A 25,455-nucleotide genomic window follows, 5' to 3' on the forward strand; every position below is an offset into this window, starting at 1 on the left:
GAGGAGGAGGAGGTGTTAGATAAGACACAACCGACATTAACTTTGTTTTCAAGGCAACTGTAGACTACTGCTGAAACTAAAGTGCAACTTAGCAAATTTGTCCATCAATCTCTTTTACATACTAGACAGGGCTGGATGATAGATCAATATTTTTTTAAGGGAGCAGCTCAACATTTTGGGATACATGCTGATTCAGAGTTAGCTGAGTAGAACGACACCGCTCTTGTGTGAGAGATCAATATGAAGCTGCAGACAGGAGGCAGTTAGCGTAGTCTTTCATAAGCCTGGCTAACTTTGAAAAAGTTTTAAAAATCTGCCTTCCAGCTGAATGTGACTGATTATATTGTTACATCTTGTCTGTTCAAACACACAGATGTGTTTTTTTTATGGGGTGCTGTGTGCCGGAACTAATAGGCTGATAGAACACCAGATTAAACTCCCTGTAAAAAACCACAACTTCTTGTTTTTACTCTCATTTTCTGTGTGACATTTTGTCTCGTGGCGGAATTTTGATCTTAAACTGTCTATTGGATTTTGAACAGGTTTTTTCTTACTTTTGGAACAAGAAGATCCAGTTTCATTCAGACTCTTTATCAACCTTGGCAATAAAGTGAGCATACATATCTCCCAAAACATAGAACTATTCCTCTGCATTACTGTGTCATGACTGACTGACATTAACTGTAGTCATAATCAAAACTTCCAATAAAATCAATCAGTTGAAGTGAGCCCATGCCATCTTGTAAATAAATACAATACAGTTCTTTTTTAAATAAGATTATTATTACATTCACTGTTATCTATGTTAATGTGACATTTTATTATGATAAAGACTTTATGATATATTGTCCAGCCCTATTGTATAAGACACACGTATGTGCTGGTACAACACAACCTTAGCTGTGGTCTAATTGTCACAGTTATCACAGTTAACACACAGATCTCGTACAGTAAGCTCGTTTGAAATAAACTGTGGTTCAGACATTGAGATATTGAGATTTCACTGTCCCTCTAGTGCAGAAAGTACCGTGTAACAGTGTCACAATAAAAGCTCTCAGCGAAACACTATCAGCACTGAAATACATCACGTAAAAAAATTTGATTACAAGACAAGACAGGCTCTTTTTAGAAATGTCTCAGATTTCAGTGTTCATGAGGTTTATCTCAAAAAATAGGTTTTTACTAGTAACAGCACACAGCAAAAATGTTCCATGTGACTTCATGAGTGCATTGACACCCATTTTGCACTATTATTTTCAGGAATAATGTAAATCTTGAGATGAAACTTTTTATATGCATACTCAAAAAAGAAGGATAGAGAGAGCAAGTGTACTTTACACTGTAAACTCTGTATCCTGAACACTGTGTGAATGTAGTAAATGTAGTGTTTTGTTTTCATTTTTAAAGGTGCAATATGTAAGAATTTTAGATGGAAACATTCAAAAATTAACGTTAATGTGACGTAATAACAGTTTTGAGGTAATGGCATCTATGTATTGTGTTGTGCTGTAGAGATATCTACTGAAGTTAGCATGCTAACCAGCTAGCCACAGCTGAGACCAGTCCAAAGCTCCTGTGCTAGCAGTATTAGCACAAATGCTCTAAGCTTTCAGTTTGGACTGCTAGCTGCACAGCTAACTGAACTAATAGCTAACCGTAGCTACAATCATCGGCAGTTAGCTGTTTTTCTGGTGTTATGCCGCCCCCCATCTTTTTTTGAGAATGAATTTGACAGGACTCCAATTCTTAATTATTGCACCTGTAAACTAAAATAATAACAGGAACATGAAGATGCTTAAATATGACTTGAGTATTACTCTGCAGTCGGACAAAATGTGATGAACATTTTTAAACATGGTGCAACGCAATCAGTTAAAAAGTGTGAGCAAGCATGAATTTTCCTGGGGTGGTGTAAACTGATGCACCTGCACTGCAACGTGAAATGAAAATGCTGATGAGCGAGAACTCCAACTGCATCTCAAGACAAGAGAAAAAGACTTAAAGGTGAGTTCTGAATTCATTCAGAGACTGAACTGAACGAAAACAGTCAATTTGTGCAAATGACACAAGCTGAAAATTTACTTCACTTTCTGACTGAGTGACCCTTCAAGATTAATATGCACATGTACATGCAGTCACTGCTGTAATGATGAGGTTTTATGGTTCTGACAAAAATCAGTAAGGCTTCGTGAACCCTCCATTAAAGGGACTATTAGTATCAAGTAGTGAGGGGAATACCCAAGATCCTCTGCAGCTACACAGTCGATGTAAACACATAAACCTGGGCTGACGGACGAGTCTTCTGCATCAGTTCACTGCTGTTTTTTGTGGGGGTTTTTTTCCATACAGTGGCAGCACAAATCCACAATGAAAAATGTCTTATTGAGCTTGCTATACAAATAGTGAGAGGTGTAGACACATTTTCTGTGCTTCACAGTGCTTTAGAACAAAACCGTTTGATGTTTGGGCCATTGAACAATTTTTAGCATAATGTAGACTCTTAGAAACATTTTCAGCGCTTGAAATCATAAGGTATTTTTTTGCAAATGCCACAATAATTTATAAACCATATACCATGTGCAACAAAAAGCAATACATCATCTGCATATTATTCATTCTGGAGTTTTTGTGATGGATCATGGCGATTTTCGTTAGAGTTGTGGCATTTTCAAACGGTAGAAAAAGGCCCCACTCTCACCTGTTTGTTGTTTGGTGACTTGCTGTGATATTACTTGTCCACAGTGGAAGGAGTGCAGAGATAAAACAAATCTGCTAAAAGATCTGGTAAAACGCTAATACTGGCTTAGTTTCCTAGTAGTGAGTAAATAACCCAATACTTGGTGAGTTCTACTGTACAATGATGTGAATAGCCAGCATCAAATCCTCTCATATTACTTTCAGAGAGAAGGCAAATATTTTCTAAAATGTTACCCAGTTCCTGTAGTTGATTTTGTTCTAGCTGTCAGGACACATTTGTGTATGCCAGAAGGTGCCATGACAATATGGATTCTGGATACAAACATGGTTTTATATCAGTCTAGAACTTGCTGGTGGATGCCTTCCCTCCTACAGTTTAACAGTCTTGGTGGTCAATTCTCTTTGTTTATTCACCTCATTTCACTAAAACATTGTTTGGAGGTGTAATTTGTTAAAATATGGCCAGAATTTGCAGGTAGCTCCAATGTGATCACCAGCAGCTGCTGCTTTCTGTTAGCTACTGTTGGCTAATTAGCTTGGGTGGCTTTGGAGCCGGTGGCCCTCAAGTCTGTCTTGACTGCCAGCTTAACTGGTTTTGGTAGCCTGATGTGAGAGTGAACACAGCTGGACACCAAATTGGGACTTAACTCAGCTTTCAAGTCCGACTGAGGTCAGTTTAGAAGACAGGGGATATGGTATGGAGGTGATTTACAAGGTCTCTTTCTTTACATTTTATGAGTTTATTTGTTAACATTTATTACGCTAAAAGCTGGCATATATTTGCCAGCTGAAACCATGGTAGCTATCGGACTTGTTTGTTGCCGGTACAAAGTGCTATTTTTAGGGATGACTGCCTGGGCTAGCTGGTTAGCATGCTAACTTTAGTAGAAATGTCTGCACATAGTACATAGATATCTTTGACATATTGTCAACTCGGCTGTTTCTTTGTTTGATAACGTCAGTTTGTTTTTTTAATGTTTTAAACTAAACTTCTGGCCATATCTTACAAATTTCTCCTTTAATAGTGCTCCCATAAACAAAGCAACCAAATCTTTCAATATATTGTCTTTTTCCGAATCGTGCTGTTTCCACTGTGCAGCCATTTGGCCCTTAGCACAAAGATACGCATTGCGTCATTCTGTCTGTTTGCCTCTTTACAGTACCTCATCAATTGATTAATCCTATTGATTAGCAGCAAATGTAAGAAAAGAAAAAAAAGATAGTACATAAAGTCCATCACATGGATAATAATGTAAATTGGACTTTTTTTTCATGTGATGATGAAACATTCCCCTGTGTGTTACAGATATGTAACCCTGATTTCTCATTAAAAGTAAACCTGTACAATTCATTCAAAATAGCTCACAATAATTCCAAACTCATATATTGGACATATACATCAATGAAAATTCCAGTTAAATTCCAGGCATAATACAGCCCGCCCAAACATGGACTGCTTTAAGTCTGTTTGTTCTGTCCACAAGTTCAAACAAAATGTCCACCACTGTTCAGTCTCGCTGCTATGATGCTAAGTTGCTACATATTCCTCTGATGAAGCTAAAGAGATGATCTGAGAGACGAGGTGCGCACTGAGCCACCAAACTCACATTTAGGAAAATTAAGAGACGGACAGATAAAGAGGAATGATAACAAAATAAAGTTCAATATGGTGTATATAAGGACAGATAACCTAAAACTCCAAATACTTGAAAGCCTTTTGTGGTAAAACAAAAATATTAGATTGGCTGGACATTTTAAAGAAGCAAACCCTTCACCCTGATGGATGGATGTAGATGGGTGGGTGTCACCAGTGCTGTTTCTCCACTGTCGGTGTGAACTGGTGCAGTGATAACCATCAGAAAATGCTTTATTGTCCGTTCAAAAGCATCTCTTTGCAAATGTAACAAAATTGGAGCAACAAGACAGTGGCTGGCTGAGAGTTCAGTGGTAGAGGGTTTAAGTTCAGAGACCCAGGCTCTGAATCAGTGAGACACAGCGAAAGCAGAGGGCCAGAAACCCGGTGCCCAGCAGGTCCCCTAGGGCGGTCAGGTAGGGGATGGAGAAGTTGTCTGGGTCCAGACTCCGTCTCCACATCACACGGATGATGAGGTCGGCAACATAAAGGAGGATGGTCACCTGGAGGGAGAAGAAAACTGAGCTGAAAAGGGTTGAGCATGATGAAACATCACAAGCAAAGCAATGTATTTAAACACATTTATCAGATTATTCACAATAATCACTCAAAATCAACAGGGGGTCTTATTGTTTCCAGCAGTCTCTCTTCCTCTCTGACTGACTCCTCACTTTCCTGCCGTTTCCCTTAGTCTATGGATTACAACCACTAAAAGCAATCGAAACAAGTCTATCAATCGATCCGCTCCGTTCAGTTTCAGTACTATGGACAGCAGCGCACCCACATACGCACCTCGTGATGATCCATACTCTACTCAACATTTCAAAGCGCTAACGCCTCTTTCTTAGCTGTGGGGCTAATAGTTACCATGTGCCAAAATATAAGTCACCCCAAAGTATTAAACCACATGCCAGCATAGCTCATGTGACATGTGAATATATCACACATTTCAGGAGTACCCAAGGGACCTCTTTTTTCTCTCTCTTTGTCTAATATAATTTTAAAAATACATCCAAAATAGTCAAACAAATGATTTGAGAATAGTTTCAATAGCAAGGCAGGGTCTGTCAAATCAAGCCCTGTCATACAGTGTTTTTTTAATGATATATTTTATCAATTAGAGCGGCTGCTTTCAATCATCTAAAACTTTTTAATGTATGCAGTAATGTAGCTGTAACAAATATTGTGGCACATTTAAGCAGCAAAACTGAAAGCTGCAGTTATAAAACTTGATAGGACAGTGGAAACTCTCCAGAGGAAACAGAATTAAACTTTTACTGAAACCTCTGAAATAAAATATTTTCAGACAGCTCTGATGGAGCTCCAGATTTACCAGGAGGCTGGCTTTTTTATGAACTTGGACTGTGTGTTTGACTTTTTGGGTGTGTAGAAGAACATTAATTAACACTGGATCCCTGGATCATTGACAAGTTAGGCACAAGGGACGTACTGATCGCTTCTTCTGCTGGAGGACCGCTGCAGGTAATATAATGAATATTTTCCTCATTAAAAAGGTATTATTCCACACACTGTCATCCCATCAGTGTAACTTTCGATGAACAGGCCACCCAATGTGCGGATTATCCTGTGGATTTAATTGCGATCAACACAACGCTATATGAATAATTGACTAAAGAGCTACATTTTGGAAAGGCTTAACCTTCTTAAGCCTACATTACCCATTTTAAGCAATGGAATCAAAACACATGACTAGTGTCGTGATTCCCAAATAGTTAAAAATAACCAGTTTAGATAGACCTTTAAAAGTAATAGAGGAAAGGTTGAAATGTAACGTGTCAGTCACTCCAAACAATATCATCATCAGCTTGACCAACCAATGTGAACATTGAAAACAATTCAGTTCTATGACAAAGTGTTGCAATAATATCCTCTTCTGTATTACCAATAGTTTAACCACCATTCAGAAGAACATATTTACACTGCACTTCCAGTCTGATAGGGCTGTGGGGTACATCAAACGCAAAAGGTAGATGACCACTGGACCTGTGTACCTCAGCTGCTCATAATGGACATGTATAAGCGTGTTTCTCTCTGCAAACGCTTCGTGTTTTGTTTGCTTTCCGCTGCCAGACAAGTGACCTCAATCACAGCTTTCCATGAATCCTTCAAGCTGTGAAATCATTCGAGGTCTAAGTCAGCTTTTCTGGACTCGGGTAGATAAATAATTCTGAGATTTATTTAAACCTCCAAGATATTTAAGACACTGGCAGATGGTCGTTGACTTTGTACCAAAGGACACATGTTATTTTGTAGTACTTACATTACTGTCAAAACATAATGAGGCGCAGGTTTTTGCAAACACATAACAGCTGAGAGGACATCATGGTGAGGAGGTCAGACAGGTGACCGTGGCAGGAGTGCGGTGTACTTTTGGTTCTGTACTGGAACAAATCTTTCATCTCACCGTGCTGCTGAAACACCAACACCTGGCATATGTCCTTTCACAGTTAGGTAACAGGTGGCAGCAGCCATTTTTAACTGAAACTGCAGGGCCTCCTCAGGGCATTCAATATTAACTACAGAAATATAAGACTGATTTTTTTTCTTCTTACATGTATGTATGGAACTGCATCAGTTACCTGTAACAGAGCAGCACACAGGTAGCAGACGCTGAAGGCTACAGAGATAGGCGCCTCGTCTCCCTGCAGCAGAGAGATGGCGTAGAGGAAGACCAGGTGTCCGGGGACAACCAGCATCAGAAGCACCCGTGCTGATTTGGAGTTCACCCCTGGGAGAAACAGAGAAGAGAACATTCCGTTTTCAGACATTCTATTTGAATCAAAAAAAGGATTATAATAACAAGAGCCAGTCTAGCTACGATTAAACAAGCTCCTCAGGACTTTCCTCTCTACTAAAGGTCTCTTTAGCTATCAAAAATAATATCCACTACTCTCTGACTATTCTCTTTTACTATTTCCAAGGGATGACTTGACAATTTAGTTTTCTGGCTACTTTGGGGTAGCAGAAAAAGCTTGCATGTGCTCTTTAGAAGCAAAATGCCCCATTAAGTCAGTTACCTTCACCAACTAGTCATTAACTCTGTCTTCTGCTTGGGCAGGTACTGTACAGTGGTTTGTCAAGCTTCTTAACTACTAACTGCTGCTTGCTGTGGCTGAAAATGACCCAGACGAGAGCGGTGAGAGGGAAACAAAACAGTACATTTGTGGGCAGTAAGCTCAAAACAATGAGCGGACCTCCACCAGGCACAAAATGGAAAAGGAAGGCTGACTGGCGAGCCATTATCCATTTCCACTTTCAAATGAAAATATTGATAAGTGCTGCTGTAAAGGTACCCTATTCTTGGAGTTTGTGATAGATTTCACATTCCTACAGTCTCTCCTCTTGTAAGTCACACTGTGTTAGTGCTTTAGGTATACACAGGAGGTTTAATGTTATCAGATACAGAGGTTTGCATTCAGCATGGCAGTGTTACCTGCAGAGAAGAAGGTGACGCAGGGATTGGGCCAATGCTGCCTCATCTTGTACGGCAGCACCCCTGGGATGGTCCAGAAGTGTAGGTAGGTCGAGATCCTACTGGCCTGGATGGCCACCAAGTTACCACCAACACCTACACAGGGGAAGAACACAGACAGACTGAGTGGGTCAGTGAATGAGGGAATATCTGAAAGGAGTGCCACACAGCGACTTATTTTATACAAGTTTTCTTACAAATCAGATATAGTCCTCTATATTAAACTGATTTAAAAAGCTTAATTTTTATAAATATAATCAACGGAAACAGAACGTTCTGTCCTGCAACAGCTTTAGAATCAGTCTTTGCTGCATCTCTTCATCATCGCATGCTCACAAATGAAGCCAAGCAATGACACAAGTTTGGCTCAGCTATGATCCAGCAGGGGTTTACAGAGAGCACAGTCCATCTTAATAAGCCACAGAGGCCAAAGCTCAGCTAAAACCCAGCCAGTGGAGTCACAGCATTAGACTAAATCAAAGAGATGAACACAAACTCCACCCGATATCTCTCAGACACGAGAGCAGCAACACGTGCGTATGGAAAGAAGATCATCCACATGCAGCTGCGCGGTTCCGACAGTGAAATACGACTCTGGTTGTGCAAAAACCATTATGCGCCTTTTTGTGAAATTCAGATAGATAACTTGTTTCTGACTGACTCTGTGTCAAGATGTCAGATCTGTTCGATAGGTCATCTTCAGGTTTTTAACCAGGTCCCAGATGTGTCGTGATTCAAAGCAACAAAAAAGGCTGAGATATAAGATACGATTTATCCTCTCATTCTGGCCTGAGCTGAGCTTTTTTTCATTCACTTCTTCAAAAGCTGTGTTTCTGCCCAATGCAAAACAACAACCAGATCTCACCGGCCTTCAAATTACATTATCATTTTGCTGTTGACGAAAGTATCTGTGCCTAATTCAGTTACATCAAACACCTTTCCAAGTATTTACCCCAGAAATCGACACAGATGTTCTTTTGTGAGATGGAAAAGGCTTGAAGGAACGTTTAGTAAAACATAATACTGGTTTATGCAAGCTGGTGGAGGAAAATGGGAAATTCAAACCAGATTGGCGAATTTACTACTTAACTGAGAGCAGTGCAAGGAGAGGGAGAGAGAGGCAGATTGTGAAACAGTGGGAAGATGGGCAGAGAAAATGAGAAACAGTGACACTGAGAGTCGATGGTTATTAAAGAGCCTGTCAGCTGTGCCAGGACACTGGGTGTGCACCATTAGTGGTTTATATCGAGTTTTCTCCTTTACTGCATGCGCCACTTCACAGCCAAACCACTTATTCTGAAGGCTGCTTCTTTTTTGCCTCCACTTCTCAATGTCTCTGTTCATTTTTCATCATTCTTGAACAGCATTAAGTGGAAATCTGTTTTCTATGCGCTTTAAGTACCTACAAACCTTCAGACAGTTTCATTGTCTGATTTCTCTAGTTGAATAAGACTTTCTCATGAAGAAAAGACCTGCTGGCAAATCAGGGGGTTTAGTAATGAAGTAATAAAGATTTTAGTAATTTTTGAACCAATGGGTCATTCATTTTAGACAGAGATGGACAAAAGATGGCTTCTTGTTTCCAATTGGCTCAAATGACAAACGGCAGCAGCAGTTACCTAGCAAATTAAGCTTACTTCAGCTCCAGAACTTGTAAACAATTACTTCAGTTGACTTTCTAAAGTGTCAAGCTGACACCTTTCAAGACAAGAACCCTAGAAAGGGGATTTTAGATATCGAGTTGATGGCTTCAAGCATGAAAAAAGGCTAAAAAAGATGCTAATGCTAAATGCTAAATGTCCAATCCCAGCAGTATGTTCATCCTGCTGCCATCTGGCAAATGATACAGACGTATCCACTGCCATACCACTGGCACACTGAGTACAGAGCAGCTGCTTTCTATAGGCTGTGAGAATCCTCGACTCATTCTCAACACCCAACCAAAAAAAGTATTTATTGGGTAGCCTTTAGAGACAAAGACTTGCACTTTGTAGTGTTATGATGAGGCAAATATAAGATCAGGGCGTATTTCATTCTACCATAACCCATTTGGTTGCTTAGCTTATAGACCATAACAAATAGGTTGGACATGCTTTTCATTTGTTTTATTTGAAAAGGATTTAGCATGAGGGCTATCCAATGTGTCCTGTGAACGCAACACTAGTTCAAATAATGAGCTTTGCTGGGGCTACTGAAATGTAAAATGTCCTAAATGTTATAAAGAGCAGTCCAGGGTCGCTAAGGTTTGCCTAAATGTTGATGCTACACAGTGAATGCGCTGTAACCACACCAAATAGAGAATGAGTGACAGGATGAAATGCTGATAGTTTGGGTTGCGACTGTATGTGATCTAGTCATTAACTTACTGCTAGGGCAAGTAGTGTTCAGTGGTTTGTCAAGCTTATTATTGGCAGAAAATGACCCAGATGAGAGCGGTGAGAGGGACACAAACCACTACATTTGTGGGCAGTAAACTCAAAACAGTGAACTGAAAGATGCTAATAAGCTCCACAGTGCCACTGTTGATTTCATGTGTGTCACGTAGCCTTTAACTGGTATAAACCAGCACTGTTGATCAGCTGTAAAGGGTGTATGCATGCACTGGTAATGCAACTCATACATTTTGGAAAAACTGCGCAATTGCTTTGAAATTCTGTTGAGATGGCAAAAATGGAACTTGAGGGTGATTCATCAAACCACTCTGATGCTCCTCATGGTGGCCTTGGTGCATCTGAAATAACCAGTCCTCCTGAAAATGTTCCAGTGGTTTTAAGGCTTCATTTACCAGACATTTGGGCAGCTCTAGATGTTTTAGCCCATTAACTCCAAATCATGTACACTTTCAAGTTAGAGCCAAACATTTCAAATAAGTATCACATATGATTTAAGACTGGTTTCCTTCCTTGCAGAATTACACTGGTTTCATTTCATTTCAAATCAAATATCGTACCGTAGTTTTTTTTAGAACTGACTGAATAAATTGGCTGCAAATTCCTGTTCAGTTTCTTAGTCGTTTTAATCAGTCCTAAATCTAAATTTAGCAATTTAGCAAATTTCAAAATGTATGTTATTTAGGAAAAGGATTTCTTAAAGCTACTTATGTTTGACCATATTTCACATTTCTCTTCTGGTGCGCAATTAGAAATGTTTCTTAAAACAGCGTTGATGTACAACATGACTGAGGCACACTCCATGGTTTCAGAGTCACTTGCTATGAAGGACATTTTTAAAATATATTTTCGGCCTTTATTTTGACAGCACAGCTGAAGATAGACAGGAACTGGGATGAGAGAGAGAGTGAGGATGATTTGCAGCAGAGGGCTACAGGTCGGATTTGAGCCCAGGGCTACTGCAGCAAGGACACAGCCTCTCTACATGGGTCGCACGCTCTACCAACTGAGCTAACTCGGATGCCCCGGGACAAACATTTTTCATACAGAGGAAATACAAATGAACAAATCTACATTAGCAATTAGTTACATTGTTGTTCTATTTCCTGGTTACACTGCTCTTAGCAGCAGCCTGAGCTATTTTTTAACCCACAGAGAGCTGTTGAAGAGGCAGACAGGAAATTACACTGTTTTTAAAAAGAAATGCTTTACAGTTTTCTAGCATCACGTGTCGGGCATCTTTAAACTCACTTGCATTTTCAAAATTCTCACTCCATATAACTTCACAACCACACAATAGAATTTGTGAGCAAGGAAAGAAGTTTGAGGTGAAAAAAATGAAAACGATCAGCTGCCAGTGGCTTGGCCGGGAAGGAAGGCAATAAATCAAAAAAGTCATTTGATGAAGCGGAGCTGTGTTGTTGGGGATTAGTGATGCAGTCGACACCAAATCTCAGTGAAATCTGAGGGAGAAGCATTACTATTCTGTTGTGAGTGTTGGACTGCGCTGTCAAGTCAGTGTTTAGTATGCTGCTCAGACTCACACAGGAAGCAAACAAAGAGCACAACCTGCACCTCCAAACAATTTCTGAGGCAGGAACAGGTTTGAGTATAAAACCAAGTGTATCTGGCTTAAATTACTGTCAACACATCAACTGACCATCGGATGATCCAGTCAGGAATAATTTATATTTTGTTTGCTTAGGCTTCAGATTTTTTTTCCCTACACGAGTCCTTCCTGCTGCTTCCATCAATATTAGTGATATGTGTTTGTTTGGATTCACCTGTACTCTGCTGAGTCATCAGCATTCTGCTTAGAGTCATACAGGCAGCACACTCATAGAAGAATATGTACTTTACAACACTACTGCAAAGACATCTGACCAACAATGGTTTGAGTGATGTGTTTCCAAACTCTGGACAACATAATGTAACAAAACGCAAAAATTCTAATTAATTAGCTTACCGTTAATGACGGGCGTAAAGACAGCCATGCCCTCAAAGTTGGGATCAGACACTGTCCTGTCCAGTATAAGGCCTCCAAAACTGGAAATCACAAACACAGAGGGATTCAGAACCACATGCTAATTATTAATGAATGATTCATTATGATTATTAAAATGTGTTTGGGTTCATACCTGCTAATGGACATGGCTACGATAACAGGCTGCCACCCTGAGCGGAGAACCTCCCTGATCTGAGGGCTCTGTCGGGCCACCACCACCCACACTGGGATCAGAGCCAGGAAGACCAGACACACCAGGGGGGACAGGTACCATATATCTGTGGGGCAGGATCAGGCATGAATAGATTGTGTACAATTACTATACTATGCACTACTTATTATGATGGTCACCTACAAATGTATATTAATAAAAAACAACAATATATTCAGAGAAGCCAATAATCAGTGTCACAGTCAGTACTAGATATTTAACTATGCAATCATATATCATGTCCGTTTATTATACAGTAATCGACTTTGAGCTTTTTTTTTTTATTGTGAAGTTGCTTGCAAATATTGTTGGCATGGACTGTGTTATTTTGGGGCTTGTTTGTCAAATATAGTTGCCATGTCTCCTGTCCCTCCTGAATAGTTTATCCTGGTGAAGGATCCTTCTACAGATCCATTTCCTCCGGCCATCTTCTTACCTCATGCACAACACGCAGGATGGGTGACATTTCAAATCAGAATAGCACCATAGCTTCTTAGCTAACAATGCCGGTGACGACTGGGTAAAAAAAATTGAAAATATATAACACAGAGCTCGAGAAAGAGAGCATATTGAAGGGCTGAATTCGACCTGAAGTGGAGGACGATTCAAAGGACCGCTGCAGATATTGTAAGTTAGATATGAAGCACGTTCTCATCACGTGTATCTCCTTCAACATGTTAGTTTACATGGGCGATGCAGTGCCTGCTACTGATACTGAAATCCAGCAAATATTGGGTTATATTACTTTGTTACTGTTGAAAGTAATGTACTACTATTACCTCCACCACTGTTCACTCATATTACCTCACGGTCAGTCATTATATGCAACTTCTTTTGTTTCTTTTTGATGCATTAATTTATTCATTCCTCATTTTTTTGCCAGTCAGTTGGTTTTGTTCAAGTTCCTTGAAGTTAAAGAGAAAAAATGTAAAATTACGAGGTCCATTATTATTTTTGAATGGTTTCTTATGAAACTCAGCCACTGAGTTACATCACTGGAGGAATTTATTAGAGTACATGCAGCTTCCTCTGGAGCCACAAAGGATTTATACTACTTTTTTTCACATATGCAGTAATAAACCCCAATAGCTGTAAACACACTTCATCGTGTGGAGTTAACCTTTATTAAATCAAGTTAAAAAGAATTGTGATACATTTAAAGTAAAGGTAAAGTTTTATCCTACACTCTACTATAAGATGCACATGAAAGATCAACAAGTATAAATGCACCAACTCACACATGTAGGAACACAAACAGTGAAAATAGAGCCAAGACGCTCACACACATTTACACACACTGGGCCTGGAACAGATGAGGGGCGGGCCGCTAGCATTAAGTAGCTTGAGAAATGTAAACAGACAGAGATATAGTAAAAAAGCATACATGCAAGCACATTAGACTGCTGTACATCAGTGCCTGCACACACCATGGGAAAATAAACATGACTTCTGCTGCCATCTTGTGTTCATGACGAACTCCAAAAGGACTTTGTGTAATGGTCAAAATGTTTCCTATCATCTGACAGATTCTCCTGACTACAAGACAAAGACATTCAAGGTTTCCTCTGATTGGGATAACATTTATAAATCCACATGTGAGTTGTTGTCATACTTAGCAGGTGTTTAAATCTGCCAGGAATGACTAGTTTCCTTCATGACATCACCTTCAATCTTACTTTATTTCCTCACCTATATGTTCATAGAGAGTGCTGCTGACCCCGGCCAGCAGGGACAGGGTGATCAAGTCACCCAGACTGGCAGCGATGGGGGTGGCCACGTTGTCAGGGTTGATCCCCACCTTCCTGGAGCCGATGATCACTCCGATCATCACCAGGCCTGCGGGAGAAACAGAAACGGGGGAGGAATGAGTTAATCTGAAAGGACAGAGAAGGGAAATAGGATGATGGAGAAAAATGTATCACTGGACATGATGAGAGAAAAGGAAAAATGTTTACAGAAAGAAATAATTCATTGTGCTCTAGGAGAGAGGTTTCATCAGGGTTACAAGACGACATAATGTGGACAAAGCTGAAAGTATTGGATTTTTCTATGTCGGTAAAGACAATTTTCAGAACATCAACCGGCCTGACAGAGTGACAGCATGCTGGAAAAGAGAAAATAAGATCTCAAAAACAAGCTGCAGCTAAAGCTGAACAAAATAGCATAACTGATTTATAAAGAAATGTTCAAAATGGCAGTAGGGAGGAGGAAAACTGGAAAGATGTTACTCCCTGCTGAGACATGACTCAAGACATTAGCAGAAAAACAGAACCAGGGGTGATTGAGTTCTCTCACTCATAAAGCCTGTGAAACACTAGAACATTTATGATGAGGATAAATTATGGATTGTGCAGTTGTTACATGAAGGGAAAGGGTGATATGGGGATAGGTGCACCTGCTACCATGTAAAAACCTGCTCAATGTGTGTGATTGATGGTGTCTGGTTTAACACTGTTGGTTATAAAAATATATAACACAAGGGTATACGTATCTTTTACTTTCTACTGAAGGATTAATTAATGAGAAGAGCCATATCACCTTCGGGTCTGTCTGTTAAATATGAAGCTGGACAGTTTGCTTAGCTTGGCATAAAGATCGGATGCACAGAAAAGCTAGGCTGGCTCTGTCAAAAGGTTCAAAAGCAAACATTTAAACGCATTTAAAGCTTATTATTCTTCAAGTTTTGTAATGGACAATAAACGGACAGATATGGAAGTGGTATCCAACTTTTTTATCTTACTCTGCAATAATTTGATCAAGGGTAAAATGAAAACGATTCCTTAAATCCATTCAAAGGAAGTTCAAAGAATTGGATCATCTACAAGACACAAAGTAAAGTAAAGAGATAAACAGCAATAAACAGGGCATCTCTGAAAGAAGTTAAGAGTGATTCATCTGTCTCGCCTAGAGATCTCCTGTATGTTTTTGAATTTACATATAAAGCAGCTCAATAACCATTACACCTTTAATGTCCAATTAAAGAAAGTAGGTTTTTGGGTCTCATTCTCCGCTTGTCAAAAACTGACGCTTTGTGACTGCAGGTCAGGTTGGACACCATCCTATATTTGACAAGTTCGGAATAAGACTCAAAAATCTACTTTCTCACAAATAGCACCTTTACAGAAGAAAAAAAGATTTGTATGAAAATAGTGTCTTACTATCTGAGCACCCTGCCAGTTTGTTTGGCAACAGTTTCTTACTAAATGATTGTGCTAGACTGCTTCCCCTGGATTCTGGCTGACCGGATTATCACTGCATCTTTATTGCATTTACACAGCAATTTTACGCATCTTTCACAGTGTAGGTCCTAATAAACCAAGAGTTTAATGTCAGATGACATTAATGCTCTGCTTTGATTAGAATTACCAACAGTTTGACAGCACTATTTGACAATGTAGTAACGTTTATTTTCAGTCGCATCACTGATGATAGTATTCAGTGATGAACATGTAAATTGTTGGGATATTCTAATTGATCTTCTGCGTCATGTGTCACGTAACTTGATACAGGCTTTTGTTTTGTGTGCCATGTGAGATTTTTAGGCCAAATTTAGTACTTTATCATCTGTGTTCAGTTTTGCAAACTGAAAGTAGGTTTCGAGCCAGAAAATAATAAGAAAACACCATAATGACTGTTTAGTTTTATTCAACTCTTACTGCAAAACAAAGGAAGCTTCCAGTGGTAACCACTTACCTAAGGAAAGAGCGGCTACAAAGGCAGTGGTGATGCTGCTGGCGCAGAGAACAGCCGCCTGGTCCAGTTCAATCCCCCCTCTAGAAATTGCCCCTAAACACACGGCGGCCACAGCTGCCAGGAAGCCCACCACAGTCGCCTGAACCTGCAGGAAATTAAGAGACACTATATTAACAGTGCACACAAGTGGAACGATGCATGTGACAGTATGTTGACAATAAGTTAGACCTGTAACTTACAATTATCTTTATTATTGATTAAGCTTATTGATTATCTCAATGAAACAGTTCAATCTAAAATATATCAGAACCCAACAGTCCAAACCCCAAAGATGTTAAGACAAAACAAAGAAAATCCGGAGGTTTGGCAGTTGTTGCTATAAAATGAATGAAACTGTTAAACTGGTAATGATGTGTGCAATATGTTTCAAATGTTGCATCGGTTATGAATTTTGTATTAACTAAAAATTATTTTCAGTAAGCTATAACAATATTGCACAGCACTAACAAATGTACTTTCCATCCCTAGGTTTTTTTGGAAACAGACACCACAAAGTACAAAGCATGCCACCTTTTACTGTAATTAGCCTATTGTCAGTTAGAACTATGGATCCATGATTGACATTTTACCCTAGTCTTGAACTCAATAACGATAAAAACTGACACCATAGCTGAGCAGCTACTGTATATATGACACCTGTAAGACACAAGAAAATATCTCAACAAAGTTATCTAATGTGTATTTTCTTCTGCTTGCCTACAAATGACCACAGCAAGCTATGTGAGTATATAGTATACAGTAAGTATGTTACCTGTATAAGTGCCAGATTGCTGCAAACCATAGTCCATTGTTTGTCAGGATCATCCATTTGGCCCGTGTTGGCCTGAAAACATGGAGATACGTATAACTTACTTTACTCGGGATGAGGGGGAAAAGGCAATCTCAATCTCAAAGTTATAAAGGTTTGACACAGTTAAAGCAACTCAGTTTGGAAGCTGTTATTTCAAGGTATTATATCTCAAAATAACAGCTTCAAAATCATAATCAAAATCAAAATTACAATTACAAGTGTTACAATTAAATGCTGATGTGGAATTTTAAAGCTCATTGTTTCATGCTGAAAGAAGAAACTCAATCAACAAAAGACAAATAAATATTTTTACAACTTCAGTTTTGGGTTACACTTTGCCCACAAATTATAGCGTAATCTTTTTGTATATACTGGCATCTTACTTACAGGTACAAGGGAACAAGAGCAGGGAATAATGCAGTAACATATCGGCATTTAAGAGGCACCTAGAAAGAAATTTTACTCTGAGTACTTTTTAATGACCCAGTACACATTAAATAATTAAGGGATAGTGTGAGTGGAAGTAGGACTTTACATTGGACCTTGAAACATCATTACTGTTCCTAAGTATTTTACTGGTTTCAAAACATACACACTTGAACTATTTTATAGCTGTATCTTTAAAGTGATACTTGCTTCTGAGCATAATGTTTTGTTCCATGGCAACATACGAGTATTACAATATCTGACCTGCCGCATTAGCACGATTACACCTATTTTTTCCTGTCTTGTTATACTGTAATAATATAACTGTATCCTGTAATTATTAAGTAGGTATTTAGGCAGAAAAATACTTACAGTGTAATGTATGTCTTATTCTCTACACAAATTTGCTGGGTAAAGACGCTCAGTGAGTATATTCTTAAAAATCCAATATGCATACAAAAAATAACAGTAATATGTGGGCCTCAATCAAAAGTGTTTGAACGCTGTTCGACTGCGTGTGCTCCTTTTCCTGCTCGACTCGACAGTAGTAATGTCAGTGTTTCCCCAGATAGCAGCAATGAAATTAAAATTTGATCAGAATGTGAGGAAGTATCTAAATAATTGAATAATGTTGCATTAGGCCCAATATAATTCCAAGATACATTGATTAGCTTTTATCGTGTGCGTGATATGTTGTACGTATGGTAATACAACAATGTATTCCTAAATAATAACAAATACATTCAACAAACGCAGAGTTAACTTGAAGAAAGCTTTTAAGTCGTTAAAAGAATGGGACACTGCGTGAAGACCTACAAATATTTAACACCAAGCCCTTCTTACAGCAGTGGAGAGGCGGGCGGCCAGTGTCATCTCCAGGTTTCCTTTGAGTCCGACCAGTGCAGGCACCAGGATGAACACCTCTGTTATCACCTTGAACACCTCCCAGTGCTGGAACACACACATTGGAAAATAATTATTTCATTAACAGTTGCAAAGCAATGCACAAAAACACACAACATATTTGAGTTCAATAAATTACAATAGGTCTCTCATCTTAATACGGACATGTTTTCAGTATTTCAAAAAACAGTATTATCTCCACCACCACAGAAGAACCCGCTGAACCTAGCGCCTCACTGACGCAGTTAAATAAGCACATCACATATTCTTGACTAACCCAGTAGCCTACTTTTCCTGTTTCCACATCTCTGAGCATCCTCTGACACCACGCCATATCACGCAGGTTCAGTGGGTTTAGACGTACAGTTCACAGAGTCTGCCTCATATTTTCTGACTACAACTAGAGTTGGCAGGACCAAGACGGTTTAGATCTTTAAATAGATTCACATAAAAGAACGCACGCAGCTGCCAAGAGCTGAGTGATGCTGAGCAGGGGGAAGGTAGGGAGGGAATTGAAGATGAGAGGAGGGACTGACAGGCTGGGAATGGAGGAAGGAAGAAGGGGAAAAGTGTCCGATAAGAAGTTTTGATATGTACAAACATTTCATGTCGTGGAAGCACAAATGTCATCAGTGATTCAGTTAAATCAGTGAGATGAAATAATGCTGGTGGAGCAGTGACGAAAACTGACCATATATATAGTTCAGCCAGTGAGCCTGAGCACATCTGAAACTCATATAGTGTATTTGCTTATCCAGCAAAGGTATTTTTGCATGAACTTGACAAGATTGATTTCTGCAGAAAGGACAGCTTCCTTTAGAGAAAGGACATATGTCTCTTTACTAGCCTGCCCAGCTGAGATTTATGAATGTTCAATCAGAAATTATGTGACATTTTTATATCCAAAGGCAAAAATAAGAAAAATGTTTCAAAAAAGCTGATATATTAAATGTATTAATCCCTGTTTATCAAGTGATATGATAATTCATTGAACGTATTACAAAGTTTAACTTATAATGAGAAATTTTCGTCACAAAATGTTGTACTGGATAACTGCCCAGACCTCACAAGGCAATGCTAAAACAATACATTTTCTTTTTAAAAAAAAGTGAAAAGTGTTGCCAATAATGGATATATATATAACAAAAGAGATAGGGATCTGTTATGCTGTGGAGCATTTTGTCAAAACTGACAGTCAGCCAATGTTATATGGGATAACAAGCAATCTGGAGCAATTTTATGGGGTTTTTATTTTGATACGTTATCAAACAGGATGTTACTCAATCACAGAGACCATAAAACCTTTGTGCTCTCTGGTACACTATGTCGTAAAATCCTGAGTTATTTGTGATATATGACATATGCTTATTTTATCTGGGGACTCTGGCTTCCTCCCTCAGTGCCAAGACATGCAGGTTAGGTTAATTGGTCACTCTAATGGCTGGTGAATGGCTGCTCGTCCAATGTTAGCTGGGATTGGCTGTTGAGTTCCTCCTTGGTACCTCCTTATGGTGCACCTATGCTTATAACAGGACCACGAGGAAGAAGAGCTGAGTAGTATAGGGCAGAGGTGTGCCTTTTTGTTCTTGTATGTGTGTGTGTTTCTATTTATACACACTGCTCTCTGGTTCTGGACTGGCAGGTCTAGCTGAATGCTGTCATCTTGGGAGGCTATCTTGGGACATGGCCCACTTCCTGTAATACTGCTACTGCTACTGCTGCTACTGCTGCTGCTGCTGCTGCTGCTGCTGCGGCGGCGGCCGTGGCTTCAGTGTGACAGGCTAAAAGCCAAGAGACCTAAACACTGTGCTACTCAAGATCTCTCAGGAGAATAATATTTTTGCTTTTATTGTCAATATAACTATGGGTATATATACTTATGAGCAATAGAGACATCATTAGCTAAATGATCAGCTATATTTTAGGCTAAGATTATGTAAGAAACACTGGAAATATTGCATACAGTGCAGACAGTTTTCTTTTATTCCAGTTCTCGGTTATGCAGAATGTTTTTCTTTTCTTCTATGTAAAGCCAGGATATCAATGTTGCTTTTACCCCTCCCTCTCTCTGGCCTCCTTTCTTTCATCCTTCAACCACTTATTAAATTAAGCGTTTGCTTTTATCCCAAAGCTCTCCTCTCCCTCCCACATCTAAATCTGCTTTGAAAAGCTCAGAAGGGTGGATGTTGCACAAGGCTCCTTATGTTGATCAGAAAACAGCTCAGTCAGTGGGGAAGCAGGACTGTTCAAACTATGGTGCATTCAATTATTCACTTATTCAGTTAGTCCAAAATTCTGCAATTTATCAATGAAGTACCTAAGTCACATCATGAACAGATGCCAACACCAGTAATTGGGAGTTAATAATTCTGATATCAATATATGGGCAGATATAAACTCACATATTTTGCAATGAACCCTTCAATGAGGTTATCAAACAGGATATTTTACAGTTTACCAATACACATTTTAGAGTTTAAACCCATTGTTGAAAATGATACAAGTGCAATGAGCCAGTAAACTTCAGTGGGTATTTAGGCTCCTATTTCTAAGAATTAATGATTTTTTGAGTCTCATTCCCAACTGATGATGCTTTTGGTTTCCTAACTCGTCAAATACTGACGCTTTGAGATTGTAGGCCGGGTTGAACACCATTCGACGGGTATTTGATGGGTTGGAAAATAAACCTAAAAATCAACTTTCTTATAAATAGAAACTTTAATAATTTTAAGTCAACTCAATGTGGTCAAGAGCTGAGTCATGAAGAAGGTGAAAGTGACTGAAAGAAAATTATTGTTAAATGAAATTATAAGAGCAGCACATAACTTCAATCCTTGCATCTTGCTCTACCATTTATCTGAACTCCAAACATCAATCACCCATTCCCCTTGTGGATTGCGATTTGTATGCAGTATGCTATGCACACCACGTAAGATCTCTCAATAATATTTAATACACGCCACCATGGTAAACTAAATCAAGTCAGTCCATTCACCCATCTGTTCGCCAGGCTGGGAATGTCCATACTGAATCTCAGCACTTCTATGGTACCGACCGAAATGTGTTCATAGGACCAAATATTGACAAATGTTAAGGACCGAATGTTTGCTCAGATTCATCCTCTTCACTCATTCTTTAATCAAACTGATTAAAATAAAAAATGTTATTCACAGAAATTCTCGTAGGTCTACTTGTGTCCATATTAGATGATTTTGCTCTGACTTACAGTATATACAATAGGGATGCACCGAATATTCGGCCACCGAAAATTACTTTTATCACCGAAACAACACGGCCAAAACATAAATTTGTGATTATGCAAACAAAAAACGCAGCCAGCAAACGCTTGTCTGGATAAGCGCCAACATGTCTGCGGTGTGGACGTATTTCAATATATCTGAGGAAGACCCACGAGTCTTAGCTGCATACAGCGCAGATCACGAGCTCCCCACGACATTCTCTTCACAGCACTAAAGCGTCTTCTAAGCAAAGAGGTTGAGACGGACCACGGAGTGAAAACAATGACAAGTACACTCTTAGAGTCTGTCAGCACACGTTTCACTGAGATCTATTCGGATCCTCTGCACCTCATCGGAACTGTACTTGATCCGCGTTATAAAGATCATTACTTGGATGTGGGATTAAAGCAGCGCAACTTAAATGCACTTCATGTTTTTATGAGAGAACATATTTAATTTTACAAACTTTCAGCAGTTCAGTCAGTTAAAGGCCTGTACATATTATGTATTTAATATACACATGAGTGGGGTCAAGTTAGACATTTTATTTTGAATTTTATCTTATATTGTGCATTGTTGTAATGTCAGTCCTAAATAAATATTTTCATGCTTTGTAATTGATTTATTCTTTGAATTGCAATGCCTTGATTTTAGTGAGGTTAGTACACAGTCATAGCCATAAATGCAATGGTCCTCATTTTCGGTTTTCAGTTTTGGCGAAGAATTTTCATTTCGGTGCATCCCTAATATACAATGCAATTTTCAGTGCCAATACAGAGATTAATGTTGGTCAGGGTCATGGTCATGTGGGCAGCAAGTCTGCATTTCAGGACATTGGAGTGAGGTCCCGTCACAGACCTGGTTTTGGCGTAATGTTAACTAGGTGTTAAGCAACACCGATCTTCAAAGCCAATTTACCATAGTGGCCAAATTGTGTAATTGCAATGTCCTGTGATGCCCACTAGCCCATAAAGATAAGCTTACATGATGAAGAAAGTGGCTGTAAAATGTAGGATAAATTATTTTGAGAGTAAGCCCCTGAGAAATGACTAATTACATGATTAGAATTTCATCTATTCTGTTGAATATCAATTGGAAAGTCAAGAAAAGCTGCAACATTGTGTACTTTTATTCCAATTCAAGTGGAGGGCTGGACTGGAAGTTAGCCGCTCAGCTAGCAGAAGTCTTAAGTGTGCCCCATAGTATGAAAATTACAAAGAAGGTCCAGGGTCATTTTACACCCAGGAAGTCAAAGTTTTTTGGCTTCATTTGCCACTTAGCAGCTTTTATAGGAATGAATGGGGCGTCCAAAGCTTTAGCCATATTTTTTAAGAATAAAAATCATAATAAAAAGGCATAGACAATTGTCAATCAGCATTTTCTGTGTTGTCACAGCATTTTACATTTAAGAACTCAAGTTTCTCTTGAACGATTTTTGTAGAAAACGCATTTGTCTTTTTAACTCTAATATAACATTATACGTTCTAGTAAATGTTCTGGTGTCAGAAGCACTGGTATTATAACATTTTAGATGAAATCCAACCCTATTCATCCATCTGTAAATCAGTTGCTCAAAACAAATTGCACAAATTTTTTTTCTTAGATTTCCATACTTGAATGAGGTCCATAACAATACCAGCGGAGACCATTCCAAGCCCCGACACCAGGTAGGGGACTATGACCTGGGCAGCAATAAGCCAGGAGCTCTCCGGTAGGAACCCGTGTTCTGATCGAGTCAACTTCCATGTCACGCCACGTAACTTCTTGCCCTGGTAGCGTAGCTCCAGCTCCAGACGAGTCACCACCATGTTGAATGAGAGGTCACTTAAGCACTTTCTTCAACGTATAGTTATCCAACGGTAAGTACAATCCAACCGTAAAGGAAAAATCAGCTTCTGATATGTCCAAACAAACTTGGTTTGAGTTTCACCTGTTCTACGAAGTAAGTAGGGTGAATGCTGAAGAACCAATACAGTCAATGTTGTTGTCCTTGGTTTAGATCAAGGGCAAATTGGTTTTTAGCCTTCACTGAGGCCTTTTTTTGGAGAACTGAGAGACACGATTTGTAAGTGCATGGTTGGCCTGCTCTCTAAGGATTCCAAAGAAATTTCAGGCTCTTCTTCAATCCCTCTTAACAATGAATTCTTGACAATGAAAGTAATTCAAATAATTTACCTTGAAGACTTTTTACCTCTGAAGAAAGAATCAAGTAATTAGCTACTTCCATGTCTTCAGATTTTCAGAGATGACAATCAGGGGAAACAATGACCTGTCACTTAATTTTCCATTTATTCCAATTAATTATGTTTTTTCCCAGTCAAAGTCAAAACTGAAGGCTGTAACTCGAGGGCAATGGAGCATGGCATCTTTGGCCCAGCCGTGAGTCAGCAGTGATGAGGTATCCATTTGTCAGCACAATCATTACCACCATTTCTTACTCATAGGTCACAATCTCTATCTACAAGCTCTGATGATCCTTGTTAGTTGTCAAAATGTGGGTTTGTTTCAACCAACCTGCCTTATTAAGTCAAGGTAAGATGGCTTTTGACATCCACACGAGAGAAGGAACTTGACAATGGAGGGTTCAAATCCATTTGATGTAGTTCAGAGTCTTTTAAATGGACTTTAGTGTTAATTGAGTCTATGCTCAATTCATTTGATCCAGTCTGAAATCCACTTGACCTCCAGTGTAAAGGCACGCCTATATTCTTCAAATGCTAGTAAAGCTGGTTGTGACAACTGAATGATTGACAGCAGCAAGAAGATGAGGAACAGTCCAAAAGATCTTCAGAGTTAGAAGCAGCAGAATTCCTTTGTGTCTTTGTCGATCCAGCTCCTCTCTTTTGGCAGGCTCACAATGAGGTCGAAGAGAAAACAAAAAGAGCTCCGTGATGTCAATAGGTGATTTAAAAGGTCCTCCACTGACAAGATGCAGCAGCCGGCTACTGGCAGGCTGGAGTGCTCCTTTCCTCCTGTCAGCATCAGGGTAGTCCTGCTCCCTCCGCTCTGCTCTGCTGTGACGTAGCATAGAAAGAGGAAGGGCTGTCTGCGCTGCCCGACATGCAAACTCATGAGGGAAACGACCGGCTTACTGACTCGCACTCCCCCTCCTGCTATTTCTTGCTGCGTGTCTGCCTCTCATCCCACCTCCCTCTTTCCATGTGACATCCTGCTTTCTACGTCGGCCAGTCTTACTGCGTTTCTCCCTCTCACATCCCCCTTTTTCTAATCTCTCTCTCTCTCTCTCTTTCTCTCTCTCTCTCTACATCATGACTCATACTTTCTCTCCATCCAGTCCATCCATCTCTACCTCCGGTCCATCTGCTATATCTGCAGTGTGGTCCTGTCATAGGTCCTGGCACTGTGCCTCCTTGTTGTCTAACACCAAACTGACACGTACTGTACTGTGTGATTGCAGGGCTTTTTAGGAAGCTTCCCTGACCTAAAATGTTAATTTTAGAGCTTTTCAGGTCACAAGAATCTTAAAATCACTTCTCTCTTCACTGCTTTCATGCAAACATGCGTAAAATACTTATATATACGATACAATATACTAAATATTTACAATTACTTTAATAGTTATTATTTTCCTTACTATTACAAAGTCATTAATTTAATCCCAGCTACACTATTGAGGCATCTTTATTGCCTTTAAAGCTGTGTGTTATCACCTCCATTATCAACCCCTTAGTGTTTCTAAAGTAAAGGATAGAAGCAAACAAGTTGCCATTATTGCAGTGGCACCTCACTTTAAAACCTGTGCAATGAAACCGATGTATGAAAGGAATTACCGTGTTAAAATAATCTATCAAGATATTTTTTAGAACATCCCGAAGAACCTGTGAGATCTTGTAGGCGATGTTATCTTAATGTAATTTCAATAAAGGTTCTAATCTATAAACACCATGAAACACA

The 25,455-nt window shown here is 39.3% G+C and overlaps 1 protein-coding gene across 4 annotated transcripts in view; it reads right to left on the reverse strand.

Annotated features, from left to right (window-relative positions):
* Positions 1-764: 764 nt before the first annotated feature.
* Positions 765-25,455, reverse strand: part of LOC115584786 (solute carrier family 41 member 3) — a 30,564-nt gene continuing 5,873 nt past the window's right edge. For 2 of the 4 annotated variants that reach the window (XM_030422514.1, XM_030422513.1), the window contains exons 3-11: positions 18,242-18,349; positions 16,934-17,005; positions 16,123-16,267; positions 14,119-14,265; positions 12,352-12,496; positions 12,180-12,259; positions 7,785-7,919; positions 6,931-7,079; positions 765-4,833 (exon numbers count right to left, since the gene is read on the reverse strand). In XM_030422514.1, coding sequence (XP_030278374.1) covers positions 4,660-4,833; positions 6,931-7,079; positions 7,785-7,919; positions 12,180-12,259; positions 12,352-12,496; positions 14,119-14,265; positions 16,123-16,267; positions 16,934-17,005; positions 18,242-18,349 — 1,155 coding nt within the window. In that variant the 3' untranslated portion in view covers positions 765-4,659. Of the gene's footprint in view, positions 4,834-6,611; positions 6,778-6,930; positions 7,080-7,784; positions 7,920-12,179; positions 12,260-12,351; positions 12,497-14,118; positions 14,266-16,122; positions 16,268-16,933; positions 17,006-18,241; positions 18,350-23,153; positions 24,739-25,455 lie in introns of those variants that run through there. The other 2 variants (XM_030422516.1, XM_030422515.1) reach the window with 2 other exon arrangements.

The sequence above is a fragment of the Sparus aurata genome, chromosome 7, assembly GCF_900880675.1.
Source record: "Sparus aurata chromosome 7, fSpaAur1.1, whole genome shotgun sequence".
Taxonomy (NCBI): Eukaryota; Metazoa; Chordata; class Actinopteri; order Spariformes; family Sparidae; genus Sparus; species Sparus aurata.